Source organism: Macadamia integrifolia, chromosome 14, assembly GCF_013358625.1.
Source record: "Macadamia integrifolia cultivar HAES 741 chromosome 14, SCU_Mint_v3, whole genome shotgun sequence".
Classification (NCBI taxonomy): Eukaryota; Viridiplantae; Streptophyta; class Magnoliopsida; order Proteales; family Proteaceae; genus Macadamia; species Macadamia integrifolia.
The window spans coordinates 4,472,979-4,488,787 of record NC_056570.1 but is presented as its reverse complement, the minus strand read 5'-3'; the positions used below and the strand labels follow the sequence as shown (position 1 = coordinate 4,488,787).

General features: G+C 40.9%; 1 protein-coding gene across 34 annotated transcripts in view; it reads right to left on the bottom strand.

The window, feature by feature from the left end:
• LOC122060584 (ubiquitin C-terminal hydrolase 13-like) overlaps positions 1-15,809 on the bottom strand; it is a 108,766-nt gene that overhangs the window by 19,856 nt on the left and 73,101 nt on the right. For 32 of the 34 annotated variants that reach the window (XR_006134466.1, XR_006134437.1, XR_006134448.1 and 29 more), the window contains 5 exons: positions 10,591-10,674; positions 10,417-10,505; positions 10,205-10,313; positions 9,954-10,010; positions 9,743-9,865 (listed from right to left, as the gene is read on the bottom strand). Coding sequence is in view for 1 of the 34 variants with exons in the window: in XM_042623722.1 (XP_042479656.1) it covers positions 9,743-9,865; positions 9,954-10,010; positions 10,205-10,313; positions 10,417-10,505; positions 10,591-10,674 (462 nt within the window). In the remaining 33 variants the exon portion in view is untranslated. The remainder of the gene's footprint in view (positions 1-9,742; positions 9,866-9,953; positions 10,011-10,204; positions 10,314-10,416; positions 10,506-10,590; positions 10,675-15,809) is intronic. The other 2 variants (XR_006134444.1, XR_006134443.1) reach the window with 2 other exon arrangements.

The window sequence follows — 15,809 nt, the reverse complement described above, 5'->3', positions numbered from 1 at the left end:
TGGTCCATAATTTCCAATTACTCCCATTACCCCAATGGGTGCAGTTAGATCACTTGGAATTCTCTCAAATTAGATGTGAGTGAGATCTCCATGACTTCCAAGTCCATTAACCTCTCCATAACTGACATCTCTGGTTCTAACCTTTGCTTCTCTGCAATCTATGCCTCCACTAGTGCCTCTGATAGACTGACCCTTTGATTTGACCTCAAATATTTTGCTCCCCTTACTGGGCCCCTCCCTTATAGCCTAGCTGGCGATTTTAGTGTTGTCAGGTCCAGCTTTAAAAAGCATGGAGGGGTCCCCATTGACTCGTTTTCTGTTGAAGCTTTCAACGACTGCATTGATGGCATTGGCATTAATGATCTAAGATGTTCAAGTGCTGAGCTTACCTGGCATAACCAGAGGAGTTCATCCAATTGCGTTGCATGTAAGCTTGACAGATCCTTCAATAAAGCTTGGTTGACTTCTTTCCCTTCCTCCCACGCCTACCCCATTTCTCTTTACATTGACCAGACCATCTCCTTCGCCCCTAAACCATTCATATTTTGTCATATGGTCTTTTCATCATAATTTCATCCCTATTGTCAGAGAAGCCTAGAACATCCCGGTCCACTCTTTCTCCTCCCCCCTTATTGCTTTTGTCCGAAAGCTCAAGAATGTTTAAGCTACCCTCTGCAGTTGGAACTCCTCTTCCTTTGGAAATATCTCCGATAGGGTGTCTTCTTGCAGAGAGATTGGATTCCATCCAGCTCAAGCTGCAATCGGATCTTCTTAACCTTTCTCTTGCTGAAGAGGAGAAAGAGGTCTCTTCCGAGCACTCCATCCTCCTCTCCCAAGAGGAAAGTTTTCTTTGTAAAAAATCCAGAATTAAATGGTTGGAGGTCAGAGACTCTAACACCTCCTACTTCCACTGATTCCTTGAGGCTAGAACCAATGTTAATTCCATTCTCTCTCTCTCTCTCCTCCCCTGATGGGGGCTCTATGAAGCCAGAGGACATCAAAGCTAAAGTTGTTTCCTATTTCACTAACCTCTGCCATCCTTCTTCCCCCCATCTCTACCCCCTCCCCCAAGACCTCTCTAAATTCATTCCTAACCATCTGCTTACTTCCCCCCAATCTATCCCTTCCGATGAAAAGATCATCTCTGCGATCCTCTCCCACAAAGCCAGCAAAGCTCCTAGCCCCGATGGCTTCTGTATGGGCTTCTTCACCTCTTGTTGGGACATCATCAGATCTGACCTCATCAATGCTATAAGAAGCTTCTTCTTTAACCCCAACCAGATCCAGGGTATTAATCACACCTTCCTTTGTCTCATCCCTAAGATATATATTATGTATTAATCCTCCTTATTCATTGATGGAATGCTTCTTTCCTGCCCCATGATGTGTAGTTGTTGCTGATTTGCTCTACCATACGTTACCTAATTAATTTTCTCCCTCTAAGAAGAATCAATTTTCTCTGTGTTTTCTCCTTGAGGTCAACTTTGGTGATGTTTGCTGCTGGTTCTTCAACTATGATGGCTTCCCCAACATTGTTTGATGTTATTTTTGCTTAAATCACTCAGATGTGCGCACCTACAAGGCTGATCAAGTTTCCCCATACAGGAGAATTCGATTTTCTCTATCAAGGTTTTCCTCCCTAGGATCAATTTTGATGATCCTCTACTTGGTGATGACTACCGCTACCCCTTCAACTATGATTGTTTCTACAATATTGTTTGTTACTTTTCATGCTTAAATCTCTAAGAGCTGCTCCCCTACAAGACTGGTTACTGATTTGGTGGTGCTCCCCAAAACCCTGAAATTCGATTTTTCTCCTTGGGTTGGTTGTGGCCTCTGCTTCATATCTGCAACTTGTCTAATGCTGGTTTGTTATAACAACCCTACTTTATCACTATTTTGAGGCTTTACTGTGAAGACATTGATCGTTCACACTTTTTGGTCCTCTTTGGTTCTAATTATTGCTGCTACCCTTACTATATTTGTGACCATGGATGATAACAAGTCTACCGCTACTGCTTCTACATCTACTTCTGATGCCGTGAATGCGACTATCACTTGCAATAAACTCAAGCGGAGTTCCGAAAATTTGCTATGGGCTCAGGTTGTGAATGTTTATATCATGGCACTGGATAAACTTAAGTGCCTTACATCTGCTCCTCCTGCTACTACTGATGGTGGCTATAGTGAATGGATGAAAGAGAATACCATTACTCCAATCTAGCTATGGAATAGGATGTACCCTGATATAGCTGCCAAGTTCAAGTTCCATACCACTGCCAAGGGTGTTTGGGATGATTTGAAGGATACATACTCTCAGGAGAAGAACATGAACCATGTCTTTACCTGTATGAGAAATTGTTTCAGCACCAGCAATCAAACAAGTCTCCTTTAAGACTACTACAGTGCTTTCAAAGGCTTAGCTGAGGAATTAAATGTGTTTCTGCCACTTACAACTGATATAGATAAAGTCAAGGCTTAACGAAATGAACTGATATCCTTTAACTAGAATGGCTTCATTAAAGGGCAACACATACAGGACAATGTGCTTATCTGTCATGAAATCCTGCACTGTATCAAGAGGAAAAGAAAAGGTAACCATGGCCTCATGTAAGTTTCTTTGTATCCAAGTTTCTTGCTGGCCTAAACTCTGATCAGAAGAATTTCAAGGGTCACATACTTGTTGGTGAATGTGTACCCACAATTGCTGACACATTCTCTCGTCTTCAGTGTGTTGCTTCTCCTGGTAAGTTTAACACCTCCCTAAAGGATAACTCTGCCATTATTGTTGGTCGTGGCCATGGCAATAGGGGTGGTAGTGGTCTAGGTACAGGAGATCGTGCCAATTGGTAGCGCACTAATTGTGGGAAACCCAACCACACTGTTGATACTTGGGCCAAACATGGGATACCAGAATGAGCAACCCAATTAGCCAATCATACATGTCTGATGGTGGTAGTTCCTCTACTACTACTTCACGTGACGATGTTACTCCGATATTACGGAGGTTACACAGTCTTGAAGCATCCAGTGGTACATCTTTCGGGCCTCCTCTGCTACTCTAGCTCACACAGGTACACCTGCCCTCTTTACTACTACATCTCCTCCCTGGATTAATTCTAAGACCTATGCCATATGACTAAGTCTTCCCATTTACATCATTTACTAATAATTCTCATTCCTCATCTGTTATATTAGCTGGATCTTCCACACCTATCTCCGGTTATGGTATAGTTTCTCCTACCTATTCTCTTAGTCTTTCTTCTGTGTTACATGTTCCTGAATTTCCTTTAAGTCTTCCCTCCATGAGTCAACATACAAAGTCCTTAAACTGTTTTGTGACATTTTTTTATACTCATTGTGTTTTTAAGGATCTTCACACAAGGATGACGATTGGTGGAGGGCGTGAAAAAGTATTGTACTACCTCAACTATGGTGCTCTTACTTCTGTTGCTGCTCACTCTATTGGTGGTGTGACTCCCTTCTAGTGGCATTATCGTTTAGGTCAATTGTCTTCACCTAGGTTAAAGTTGTTATTTCTTGCTTTCAAGTCTCTATCTAGGTTAGAGTGTGAAGCATGCGGGTTAGGAAAGCACCATCATGTGTCTTTTCCATCTCATCCTGTGGCTCATAGTCTGTCTTTATTTTTTTTAGTTCATTCAGACGTATGATGGTTCTATGTACTTTGTTACGTTTGTGGATAATCATTCCCGTCTCACGTGATTGTACCTCTTGAAGGATCATTCAAAGTTTTAATAATTTTTAACACCTTCTATAATGAAATAAAGATTCAAGTTGGCAGTTCTATTAAAGTTTTTTGTTCTGACAATGCTTTGGAATAAGTTCAAAATAATATTTCTGACTTTTGTGCTGCCCATGGAATGATTCACCAGAACAGTTGTTCCTACACTCCACAGCAAAATGGAGTGGCGGAATAGAAAAATAGACAATAAAGGTTGCACGTGCTATCATTTTACATATGCAAGTTCCAAAGCACTTTTGGTAAAGACTTTTGGTGTGATGGAATATTCACTACATGTTATTTGATTAATCATATGCCATAATCTGTTCTTGATAACAAGTCCCCATTTTCTATTGTTTCCTGGCATGTTTCTTTTTAGCTTACCTCCCCAGGTTTTGGATGTGTTTGCTTCGTCTAAACTTAACTTATCTTCTGATAAGCTTTTCCCTAGTTTCACTAAAGTGTATTTTCCTAGGTTACCCTCGTACCTAGAAAGGGTATCGTTGTTATGGCCCTGTCTCCCATAGTATTTTGTGTTCTGATGTCACCTTTTTTTAGGGGAGTTCTTACTTCTGTGAGTCTCCTCCCTCCTCTGGGATGAACGACACAATGTTATTCTCCTCCTATCCTGATATTATTAGAGTTCATTCTACACCACCTCTACAGGTTTATCAACACAAGAACGAGAATACAACATGATGCGGTTCCTAATGCTCCCATAGTTACATACGGGAATAGCTTTTGCTTTCTTTTCCTCTGGCTAATAAGATGTTTCAGTTCACCGGATTGTCCCTTGCCTGCCCATGGATTCAGCAGCAGTTCGGAAGGTTGACCTATTTGGGAATCTTCGAATCTATGCTTATTTTCAACTCCCTGAAACATTTTGTTGCTTACTATGCCCTTCCTCGTCTCTGGGCACCTATGTATCCACCATAACCAGCCTCTTCATCTGGTGAAGCTCCACCTCATTCATTTCCTTCTAACTTACCAGTACCGTTGTGTAAAGGTAAACGTTCATGCACTAAGAAATCTATGGTTCTATATTCTATAGATAAGTTTGTCTCTTTGTCATATCTTCCTTCTTCGGTCCATACTCTTACCCTAACATTGTCTGCTTCTACTATACCCAAGCACATGATTCAAGGTTTCGACTGATATCATTGAAATTTCCCACATTTTCACAGTATCCTAGGCCTCTGATACCAAATACCATCTGACTTTCAAAAGTCACTGGTTTCGACCAATATCGATCAAAATTCCCAATATTCAAGAGGACTAATGAAAAACTAGCCTATATATAACCTTTTTTCTTAAATGGGAAACCAAGCCTTCTTATGCCAAATTTCGACCCTCTCCCCATATTTCTTCTCTGCGATGTGGGAAACTTGGGAAAACACTCAAGATTATGTCCTTGTGCTATCAAATCTTCATTCTAAGCTTGGATCTTGCACATTAATAGCAAATCTACCTAAGGGAACTTGGACCAAAAAAGTCAAATCCTATCTTCCCCAAAAAAATTTTTTTTTTTTTTATAGAATATACTTGGACACTACATGGAATTAACTGTTGTTGAGTGTTGAGACTTGAGAATAACTCATAATTTTGTATATTATTAATTCTTTTGGATCATTTACATTATGTTTTGTTTGTTTTAAACTTTTAATCGTGTATTTCACATTTTTAGTTAGTAAATTATACGTACTTATGTAGTATAGTTTCAATCAACGACTCAACATACATTAGCAAACTTTCGTCAACACCACAAGTATGACTTTAGGTGTTATTCTATAAAACTAATTATCTGAATGGGCTAAAAATGTCTAAAATAAGACGAACACAATAAGTCATGCAAAAAAAAAAAAACACACATTTTGGGGGTCAAAACCAATGTTTCCACCAAACCGGGAAAATTTCCCTTGTTTCCTCGAAACCAATCGAAACTCAATATTTTGAACCTTGCCTAAGCATCATTGAAAGGCACTTCGTCTTCCTGCTTGGAAGGTTGCTATGGATGTTGAAATCGAAGCCCTTTTGTCATGTAATACCCGAACTTTGGTGGATCTACCTCCTGGTAAAGACCTAGTTAAGTGTCGCTGGGTTTACACTATTTACCACCTACCTGATGGCTCTATTGAGCGGCTCAAAGGCGCTCGTCTGATTGCCAAGGGCTATACTCAAACCTATGGGTCTCCAGTTGCAAGGCCAAATTCTGTTCACTTGCTTATATCTCTAGCTGTTAACATTGATTGACCACTGGTTAAGTTAGATATTGAGAATGGGTTTTTGTATGGTGATTTATCAAAGGAGATTTATATCGAACAAGGTCCAAAATATGTTGCTCAGGGGGGGGAGGGGGGACAGTACTCGGGTTTGCAGGTTGTGTAAGGCGATTTAAGGTCTCAAGCATCACCCAGAGTATTGTTTGACAAGTTAAGTGATATAATGATGTCTTGTGGCTTTTCACATTGCTATGGAGGTAATTCTCAGATTGTTCGCCAACGCGGAGGTAAGCTGGTTGTCTTGGTTGTCTATGTTGATGACATTATCGTTTTTTGTGATGATGTAGCTGGTACTACAAAGGTGAAAGCCTATTTACAACAGCATTTTCAGACCAAGGGTCTAGGTGATCTCCACTATTTTCTTGGCATTGAAGTTGTGAGAAGTAAGAAAGGTATCAGTTTGTCTCGAAGGAAGTATGTACTAGATCTCATCTGATACTGGGATGCTTGCATCCAAGCCTGTGAATGTTCCGCTGAATCCTCATAAGAAGTTTGGTGTTAACAAAGATGATCCCCTCACAGATGTTCATCAATATAGAAGCATGGTAGGAAAACTAATGTATCTTGCAGTCACCAGGCCTGGTATTTATTTTGCTCTTGGAATTCTTCAGTCAGTTCATGCAGTCTCCTCAGAAAGCTCATTGGGATGCAACTGTTTGAATCCTTTGTTACTTAAAGGGAGCCCCTAGTAAAGGGTTGATTTTTGTCCTAATAAGCATATCAAGTTAGTTGCCTATTCTGATGTTGATTGCACTGGTTCAGCGAGGAATCGTCAGTCTACTGTAGGGTATTGTACGTTTGTTGGAGGTAATCTGGTTACTTGGTGGAACAAGAAACAGATAATAGTTGACAGGACAAGTGCTGAAGCAGAGTACAAAGCCACGGCTCACACTATTAACAAGTTAATGTGGCTCAGATCTCTCCATCTTGAGACACGTTTTCCTATGCCTATGCCTATTCCTATGAAGATGTATTGTGACAACCAAATAGCTATTTATATTGCCAGCAATTCAGTTTATAATGAACGGACCAAACACATTAAGGTGGACGACAATTTTGCTCGAGATACTGTGTTGAAGAAACGGGATGACACTCCATTTGTTCGTCTTCAGATCAGCTACCATATAAATTTACCAAGTCCTTGTTTGCCCCTAGTTTCCATCATTGCTGTACCAAGCTGAGCATGGGTGAATTGTTTGCTCCAGCTTGTTAAAGCTCAAGGGGCAATTCTGTCCTGCAGAGTTTAATATTCTAAACCTATTATTTTTTTGTTTCTTTTCACATATTGTAATATGTAGGTTAGGGGTATTTTAGTCCCTTAACTTACCCCTCTTATTTGGACATAAATATATATGGAGTAGCTTGCGATAGGTTATAGCACACTATCGCAGGCTGCCTACCACACATAATTTGGTAGTCTCTTCTTCTTTCTCTTTGCCTTCTCTTGGTTTGATTACTTAGGCTTTGTACGGTAATGTTTGTATGCCAAAATATTGATTCTGAGTCAGAAACACTTATATGTGTTTCTGTGTTTTTGGATTGATTCTGCGCTTTAAATGTTGTATGGTAAAACTTGAAAAAATGTTTTGGTCATTGGTAAAAGCCAAAAACATGAATGGTACACACTAAACAGAATCATTTCTTTTGGTTCCAAAAATTATCTAAAATGCCATCCACAACATATTTTAATGACTAATATATTTGAATACATTATTTTTGCCACATAAGCAAGATCAACTCCTTTACAAATCTATAAAATCAAGAAACAGTCATTACAAACTAGTTAAATTGTTTGTCCATGTCATCTAAACCATTGAGATCAATCCATTCATTGTACATATTCAAAAGAGAACCGATCAAAGGTTTGATTCAAAACCAGCTCTGAGTATACATCCATGAATCTCTCTAACAAGATTCAAAGATTCTAAGCAAGTGACAGCTTGAAGCATGCTTGCCAATGTGAACTCATCACAGTAGGTAAGTTCATGCATCAAGTTTTGGAAAATATTCAGCACTTCATGGTTATGGGTGTTATGAACATAGACCGAGATTACTGTGTTCCAAGAAACCAAGTCCCTTGTTGACATATTGACAAACACTTGTCTTCACAAGTCCATATACACACAGTATCCATAAGAATCACACAGGGAAGAAGCTAAACCCTTCTTACAGATAAAGCAACGGAACTGTATTCCAAAATCCAAGCAGCTCAACTTTGCACAAGCCCGAATAGCCATCGAGAAAGAAAATACATCCGGCTGGATTCCAGACCATAACATATCACAGAAGAGACTTAACCCTTCTTTCTCAAGCCCATTTTGCGCATATCCACTTTGCATAGAGCTCCATGACACCAACTTAGGCAACAAAATACAGGAAACCGCAAGTGAAGAATCTTGAACAAATCCACAGTTAGCATACATGGTCACAAGTGCATTCTCCACATACGAGTCCATGATGCCATCTGTTTTTAAAATCCAGCTATGGACTTGACACCCGTAGATGAGATTTTTGGCTGCACCGCATGCACGCACAACAGAGGCAAAAAACAAAAGAATCTGGTTCTAACGTGTAACGTCATGAACCATATTCCGGAAAATCATCAAAGTTTCGATTGCGGGTCCAATGACGGGTATATCCTGAAATGAGGATGGTCCATGAGATCAGCATCCTCTCAGGCATTTCATCAAACAGAGACTGTGCTTCGTTCATGAGGCCCGCACTCACATACAATTGGAGGCACATATTGAACAGGAGGAGGGTTGGCCTGGTACGTGCAAGGTTTGCTTTCGGTCACTTAACATCGATGGTAGTAATGCAGTTTCTGTTGTTTAGAAGAAGAGGGCAAACTCGGTGGATTTGGTGGGTGGATTGAGGGAAGAGGGTCAAGGTCAGGGAGGGACTACACAAGTTAGGGTTGATAGCATAACAGTAGCTGCTGAGCATGACTTCCATCTGCATACAGAATGCCCAAGTCCAGAAGTACAAACGGAGATAGATGAGAAAAGCAAGTACAAAGAACATCCAGGAACGACCCCTACTTCGATAGAGGTTCTTAACTTCAGGAAAATGAGCAGAAAAAGAAGATAAGGGAATCAGCCACGATAGTAGGAACTGCATTTAGGGTGTAATGGAGGGAGAATGGCCCATTCTGGTGTGCGATTCAAAAGAAAAGACTTGCAGAGGTCGGTGAAGGCTATTGCAAAGAAGTAAAGTCGATTTGAGGTTATTTTGAGTCATATGTTATGTTTTAATGGAAAATTCCATCAATGCCCCCGATCCACTTAAGTGGGCTTTTTGTTTCACCGCCTTTTGGTAGAATCCATTCTCAATTTCAAAAACATCATTTTGGTGTTTCACAAATGGGGTTGAAAACTATGCTACAGGACATACCATATAGTTTTCACCCCATTTCCGTTCCAAAATAATGAAAAGACACCGGAATCGATTTTTAGAACGTTACCATACAGAGCCTTAGATTCTGGTTTGTAACAGATAATATACCACTAAATTAGTTATTACTGTCCAACCTAACCTCACTATTGAAGACATTTATGATCTAATATTACAATCAGGGTAATAACTTCCAGTGCTACAATTGACACAACTAATACTACCATTAGTAATAGTTTTCTGCCAAATGTTGGTTTTAACAAATAATGACAAGTAAATGCTTGTAAATTGTCAACAGAAACTCACACCTATTTAGATAAAGGGATACCTGGCGATAATGTACATTTTCCAAAAATGATCTAACAGTAGGACATGATGGGACGTGTTCATGAATGCCATAAACAGCAGGCTTAAACTTCTTCTGAAAACAAATAATGTCCCCATTCTCAATCTGTAAACAAAGGAAACATGATCTATTAATCAGCACAGAAAATGCAAGCAACAAACACACAACACAATAATCCCTGCATAATAGATACCTGGCTAGAACGAAAAGTGAGTTCATTGTCAATGTCTTCACACTTGAATTCAATTTCCTGGTCAGCACAAAAGCATGGGGCATGAAACTTAAATAAATTAAAAATTCTCGACGTATGGTAGAACCAAAGTGTGGTTTACAGGAACTGAAGAAAAACGTCCACAATTCCACAACAGACAATAGATGGACTTATTTTTCCTTCCTGGTGGGATAGGGAAGAAAGAAAATAGAAATAAAGGACCATAGATGAACCTTGTAAAGTACAATTTCTTGATAAGGGTCAAAGCAAGCCATTTCATTTAGTTCTGTCAGGATATCCACAGGCTTACCCATAGCCTTAACAGATAGCTTTCCAACATACCTGACAAAATTTAATAAAAAGTTGAAATCAATCACATTATTTTATTTACCCAAAAAAATGACTTGAGAAGATACAGAGTAAGAGGGAAAGAAACACTAAGCACCGGAACTCTTTTCTCTCAGGGCAATATAGCTTGAAGAACAGCAGAATATCGTCTTCTCCCTTGCTCAAGTCAGTAACAAGAAAGTAAGTCTGTATATTAGAGAAAAGCATTGGGAGTTACAAAAATACACAACAAAGCTTGACAATAAGTAAATTAATAAATAAGAACAGTTACCGGCACCGGCACAAGCTTTACTTCGAAGAATAATTTAAGTTCTCCATTATGCATTCTATTTGAAAGCTTCCTCAACTTTGCGACCTACAAAGAAGATGCAAAATTATAAAAAGCACATCTTCCATGGGCAAGAGAGCAATAACATAACAGAATCAACCACCTTGTTGATATAAACGCCTAAACTAGAACCGGGAGCTTAAATTATAAGGAAAAATAATGGGGTTCCAAAGATACTTTTGGTGGGGAATTTGAGGTTCTGACAATAATTTCAACCATTCAATAAAGATCATTTATCAAAACTACTGGCAAAGGCTAAGCAAACAATTTGAGTTCAAACTTAGATCATAAAAAAATTAGTTCAATGTCCAAATTTAGCACCCTTAAGTTCCACTACAGCTGGATTGAATTTTCCAAGAGACAAATCTACGTTAACATACCTTCCTTCAGTTTTTGAATGCTCTGGCATTAACCTCCATGTACGTGATGATTTTAAGCTTGATAACGACATGCAGGGATAGCACTGATTCATTTTCTTCCTTTTCTTCTTTTTTTATTTCTTTTTTTTTTTTTTTGGGGTGGGGGAGGGGGGGGTTGTTGGACTGGAAAAATACATTCTATTCAACACCCTCCTTATCCCCACCCAACTAGCAAGATTCACACATAAAATCAGAAAGCTGGATAATCGGAAAATATAAGCAAGATCCAAGAGTCAGATCTCCTGAATCAGACAATTCCTTGTTGGAGTAGGAAACCTCAAGTTTGACTAGTCAACTGTTATTTTTGCCGATCAGGTTTCAGGTTTCGGGATTCATATCAGTAAATAACAAGCATGTAATCCCATGTAATCACCACTAAAATCAGATTCAACAGAATTCTGAAACATAGTCTCTTGAATATCCACCAAAATTCTAGCCAAAAAAAAAAAAGAATATTCACTAAAAAAGCAAGTGGTGGATATTCCTGATGATTCCTCCACTGATGCCAGATCTCCTTTACTTGCGCCATCAACAATAAGCTCAACAGCATAAACGGAGGATTCTGAAAAATAGGAGTAGGCCTTTTTGTCTAATAACAGGGGGGTTGAGATGAATAACCTGAAAAATTAGTCCATCTCGCATGGAGGGGGGGTTTTTTAAACTTCGATGGGCAGTCAATTTTCACAAAGCCTCAATTTAAATACTCAATAAATGTCCCAGTTTTATGTGTGCCTTCCCCATGCCATCTGTTGTTCCTTTTCTTCCACAACTCCCAAACAATCAGAGAGGGAACTAAACAAGTAATGTTTCTACAAATACCATCAGCGCCCATTTGGGATTCGCAAAACAATTTCTCTCGAATCTCATGAGTGGGAACAATCTCCACATACAATAACCTCCCAAAAAATTCCCAAACTTTATAGGCGGTTCCTCCTTTGGCAAGCGTGTGGGTAGCGGTTGTCCTCCTTGCTCCCTGCAACATAAGCATCTAAAAACCATTGATAAACCAAGCAACTGCATTAAGGCATCATCTGTAGGGATCCTACCATTTAGGATTTGCAAAGGGAAAAAAAAAAAAGGATTTTTTAGGGAGGGTTCTACTCCAGTCACTCAGAATAAGCAACGTTAGGCTGAAGGGAGTGGACCTCGTTCCAGGCCAATTTGATGGATAATATTCCATCACTTGAAGGAGTCCAAACTAGTCTATCTGCACTATCTATCAGAGAGTCTAAAGTTGCTATTTATAAAGGAAGCACGAACAAAAGCATAATCAATGAACCCCAATGTCTCCTATTCCCAAAACGCCATCTTTTGTCAGAAATCCCTAAAGAACATCAAGATCAATATGCAAAGCACCCATCAACGAAGTTAATACGACCTGTCCCCAGTCATTTGTCAAGCCAAAACAAGACATCGCCTTGACCAATTAACCACCTTGATTCAGATAGTAAAATTTCTTTCATCTGAATAGACCATCTCCAAGTCTTCGATCCAACCATGCAATTGTTGACTATGGTAATGTGAACACCCCTGAAGAATTTGGCAAGGAAAAGGGAACTTCAAAGAGCCTTCTATACTCATATTCGAACCGAAGTCCCCCAATGACATGACTCCAAGCCCTCCTTGATCCATAGGTCTACAAATCTTTTCCAACTTACCCAGTGATGAAGAGAACCAAATTCTGAGGAGCCCCATAGGCCATCGGAGTCTACTGTGGAATGTATCGTGGAGCATATCTCCTCCATCCGTATCCCTAAAGTTGACCCCTCTAGTCCATCTCTTATTGATCAAGTCTCGGATTGCAATTCTTCTGGCTCTGATCCTTCCTCGGGAGAAAATCATCAAACACTGATACCTCCCCTCTGGGGCTCGTTCCTCCAATCCCCTTTGGGCATCTTCGACAGGCACTCCCTCACCCTCCACAAGAAAGAAAGTTGATGTTTCTCCGAAGATCCACAACCTTCCTTATGTGGTCACCGCCCACGATGGCTTTATCCCTTCGACTGCTAGGATAGAGGTAGGCCCTACCTTAGACTCTACAAAGAATTCATATCTTTCGGAGTGTTAGACTCAAACGAACCTCCATCATAATGGCCCACCCACCTTGTGCTCCACTACCCTAGCCCAGGCCATCCCAACTCATCCTGATGGGCCTCCTAGCCCAATCCATTACAACTGACCCTTTTGTGTCCTTCCTCCCTTTTTCTTTACCCGCCAAACATGCCAAAACTAAACCAGATTCAGCTAACACCAACGAATCCCGCTTGGAGCCATCCACCACATCCTCTCTCCCCTGCTCCTACAAGCGTCAAAACAAGCCCCTGGTATGCCTTGATCCTCTTCCTTGAAGCATTTATTGCCCCCCTCCAACTTTGCCTGATGTCTCAAGGCCTTGTTTAGAACCTCAAGGGCATGAACTCCCTTCAGAAACATTCTGATGTTCATTTTCTTATTAAAAAGCTCTGACCCGCTTTCTATTGTTTTCCTGAAATGCATGTGAAAGAATCCTATGTTGCTCGAGTTGCCTCCATTATTGCCCCCGGTTGGTCCTTCATTACCAACCACTCCCATCATCCAAATGGACATATTTGTTTCTTTGCGACCATAGTTGTCAAGGCGGCGCCTTGGCGGCGCCTTGGCGGTAAATTATGGGCATGGCAGTACAACGACTATTGTTTTCACACTTGGCGGTCGCCTTGGACTGCTAGGCGACGCCTTGGCGTCGCCATGGACGCCATACCACGTTTTAGTACCTAGGCGGTCGATTTTTTTTTTTTACTAACAATATTTTATTTATTATATTTTAATTGGGTTTTTTTTTTTTTTACTAACATTTTGTCTATTATGATATGGCCATACGCTGCCACCGTTGAGACCAAACCCTCGGTCGATTTCAAATTTCCAATTAACGCCACAGAGAAAGTCACAGACTCACAAACCCTCGATCGAAGCTCGAGAGTTCGAAGAGACGCAAAACCCTCGACCGCTGCAACATTCTTCTCTTCTCCTTCTCCGGCAGCCACCGGTACGACTTCTGCTCCTCTCCTTCTTCTTCTCCTTCTCCGGCAGCCACCGCTGGTTCTTCTCTTCTCCTTCTCGTTCTCCGGCAGCCACCGCTGCAACTGTTCTCTCCTTCTCCTTCTCCGGCAGCCACCGCTGCAACTGTTCTCCTCCTTCTTCTCCGGCAGCCACCGCTGCAACTCTTCTCCTCTTTCTCCTTCTCCTTCTCCTTCTCCTTCTCCTTCTTCGGCAGCCACCGCTGCTCTTCTCCTCCTTCTCCTTCTCCGGCGGCCACCGCTGCAACTCTTCTCCTCCTCCTTCTCTGGCAGCCACCGTGCAAGTCTTCTCCTCCTTATCCTTCTCCGGCAGCCACCGCTGCAAGTCTTCTCCTCCTTCTCCTTCTCCTTCTCCTTCTCCGGCAGCCACCGCTGCAACTCTTCTACTCCTTCTCCTTCTCCGGCAGCCACCATGCAAGTCTTCTCCTCCTTCTCCTTCTCCGGCAGCCACCACTGCAAGTCTGCAACTCTTTTCCTCCTTCTCCTTCTCCGGCAGCCACCGCTGCAACTCTTCTTCTTCTCCTTCTCCGGCAGCAACCAACAGCCGGACTGGTTTTCCGGCAGCAACCAACAGTGACATCTTCTTTGCTCCTTCTCCGGCAGCAAGAACTACAACAACCACAATCGATATCGCCTGCGACATCTTCTCCTTCGGCAGCAAGAGCGACAACCAGGTAAGGGCCCCACCTACTAGTAACTTCAAATCTTCAATGTTTATAATATGTTTTCCTCTTTATCTGTATATCTAGTTATCTACTATATAGAGTTTGATCTTGATCTGAAGATGGGAAATCATATATTTTAGATTGCTGGAAAAAAAAATATATAAGAACTTGACAATGGTCTTGGTTGTGTATTTGTGTTAAGTGAAATGATTAAGTTGGATTTGTGAGTGTTTGATTGTTTCTTTTTTATGTTATCATGTTAATGTTATTGGTTAACACTTAACATACTTTGTTACTCTGTTTTGTAACTTGTAGGATAGGACTATAGGAGTTCATAATGGATGGTACTGTTGGTGGACCTGGTAGTAGTGGGGGTGATAATATAAGCACGGCTGCATATGATCCATCCAAAGACCCAACCAGGAAGGCCAAATCAAATGACCCTGGGTGGAAGTATGGGTATTGGCCTGACCTGTCAGACAAGAACCTTGTTAAATGCACTCTTTGTGGAAAACCTCAAGTGTGGAATTAAAAGGTTAAAGCAACATTTGGTGGGTGGATATGGAGATGTTGCTAAGTGTACCAAGACAACTGTAGCGATTGCTACAGAGATGAATGCAGCTCTTATGCGCAATAAGAAGAAAAGGATGCAAGACATTTTGGATGATGATGATGTTGATGTTGATGCTGGTGCTGGTGTTGGTGCTGTGTTGTTGATGTTGATATAGAAGTTGAAGGTCAAAGACAGTCGAGTAGGACTCCTTCTTCTACAACCTCTAGACTTATTCCTAGCTCTGGGACATTTGCTAAGAAAAAGAAAGTAGTCATTCAGCCACAAGTAAGGGGCCCCATGGATGCTCATGTTAGACGGACTCCTGAGCAAGTGGTTGCTGAGAGGCATCTTAAAGGTAGTACTCAGACTACTATAGAGAACCGGTTTAGATCAGCGGAAGAAAAAAAGAGAGTTGATAATCACATTGTTGACTGGGTTTATCAGTGTGGTATTCCATTCAATGCTATTA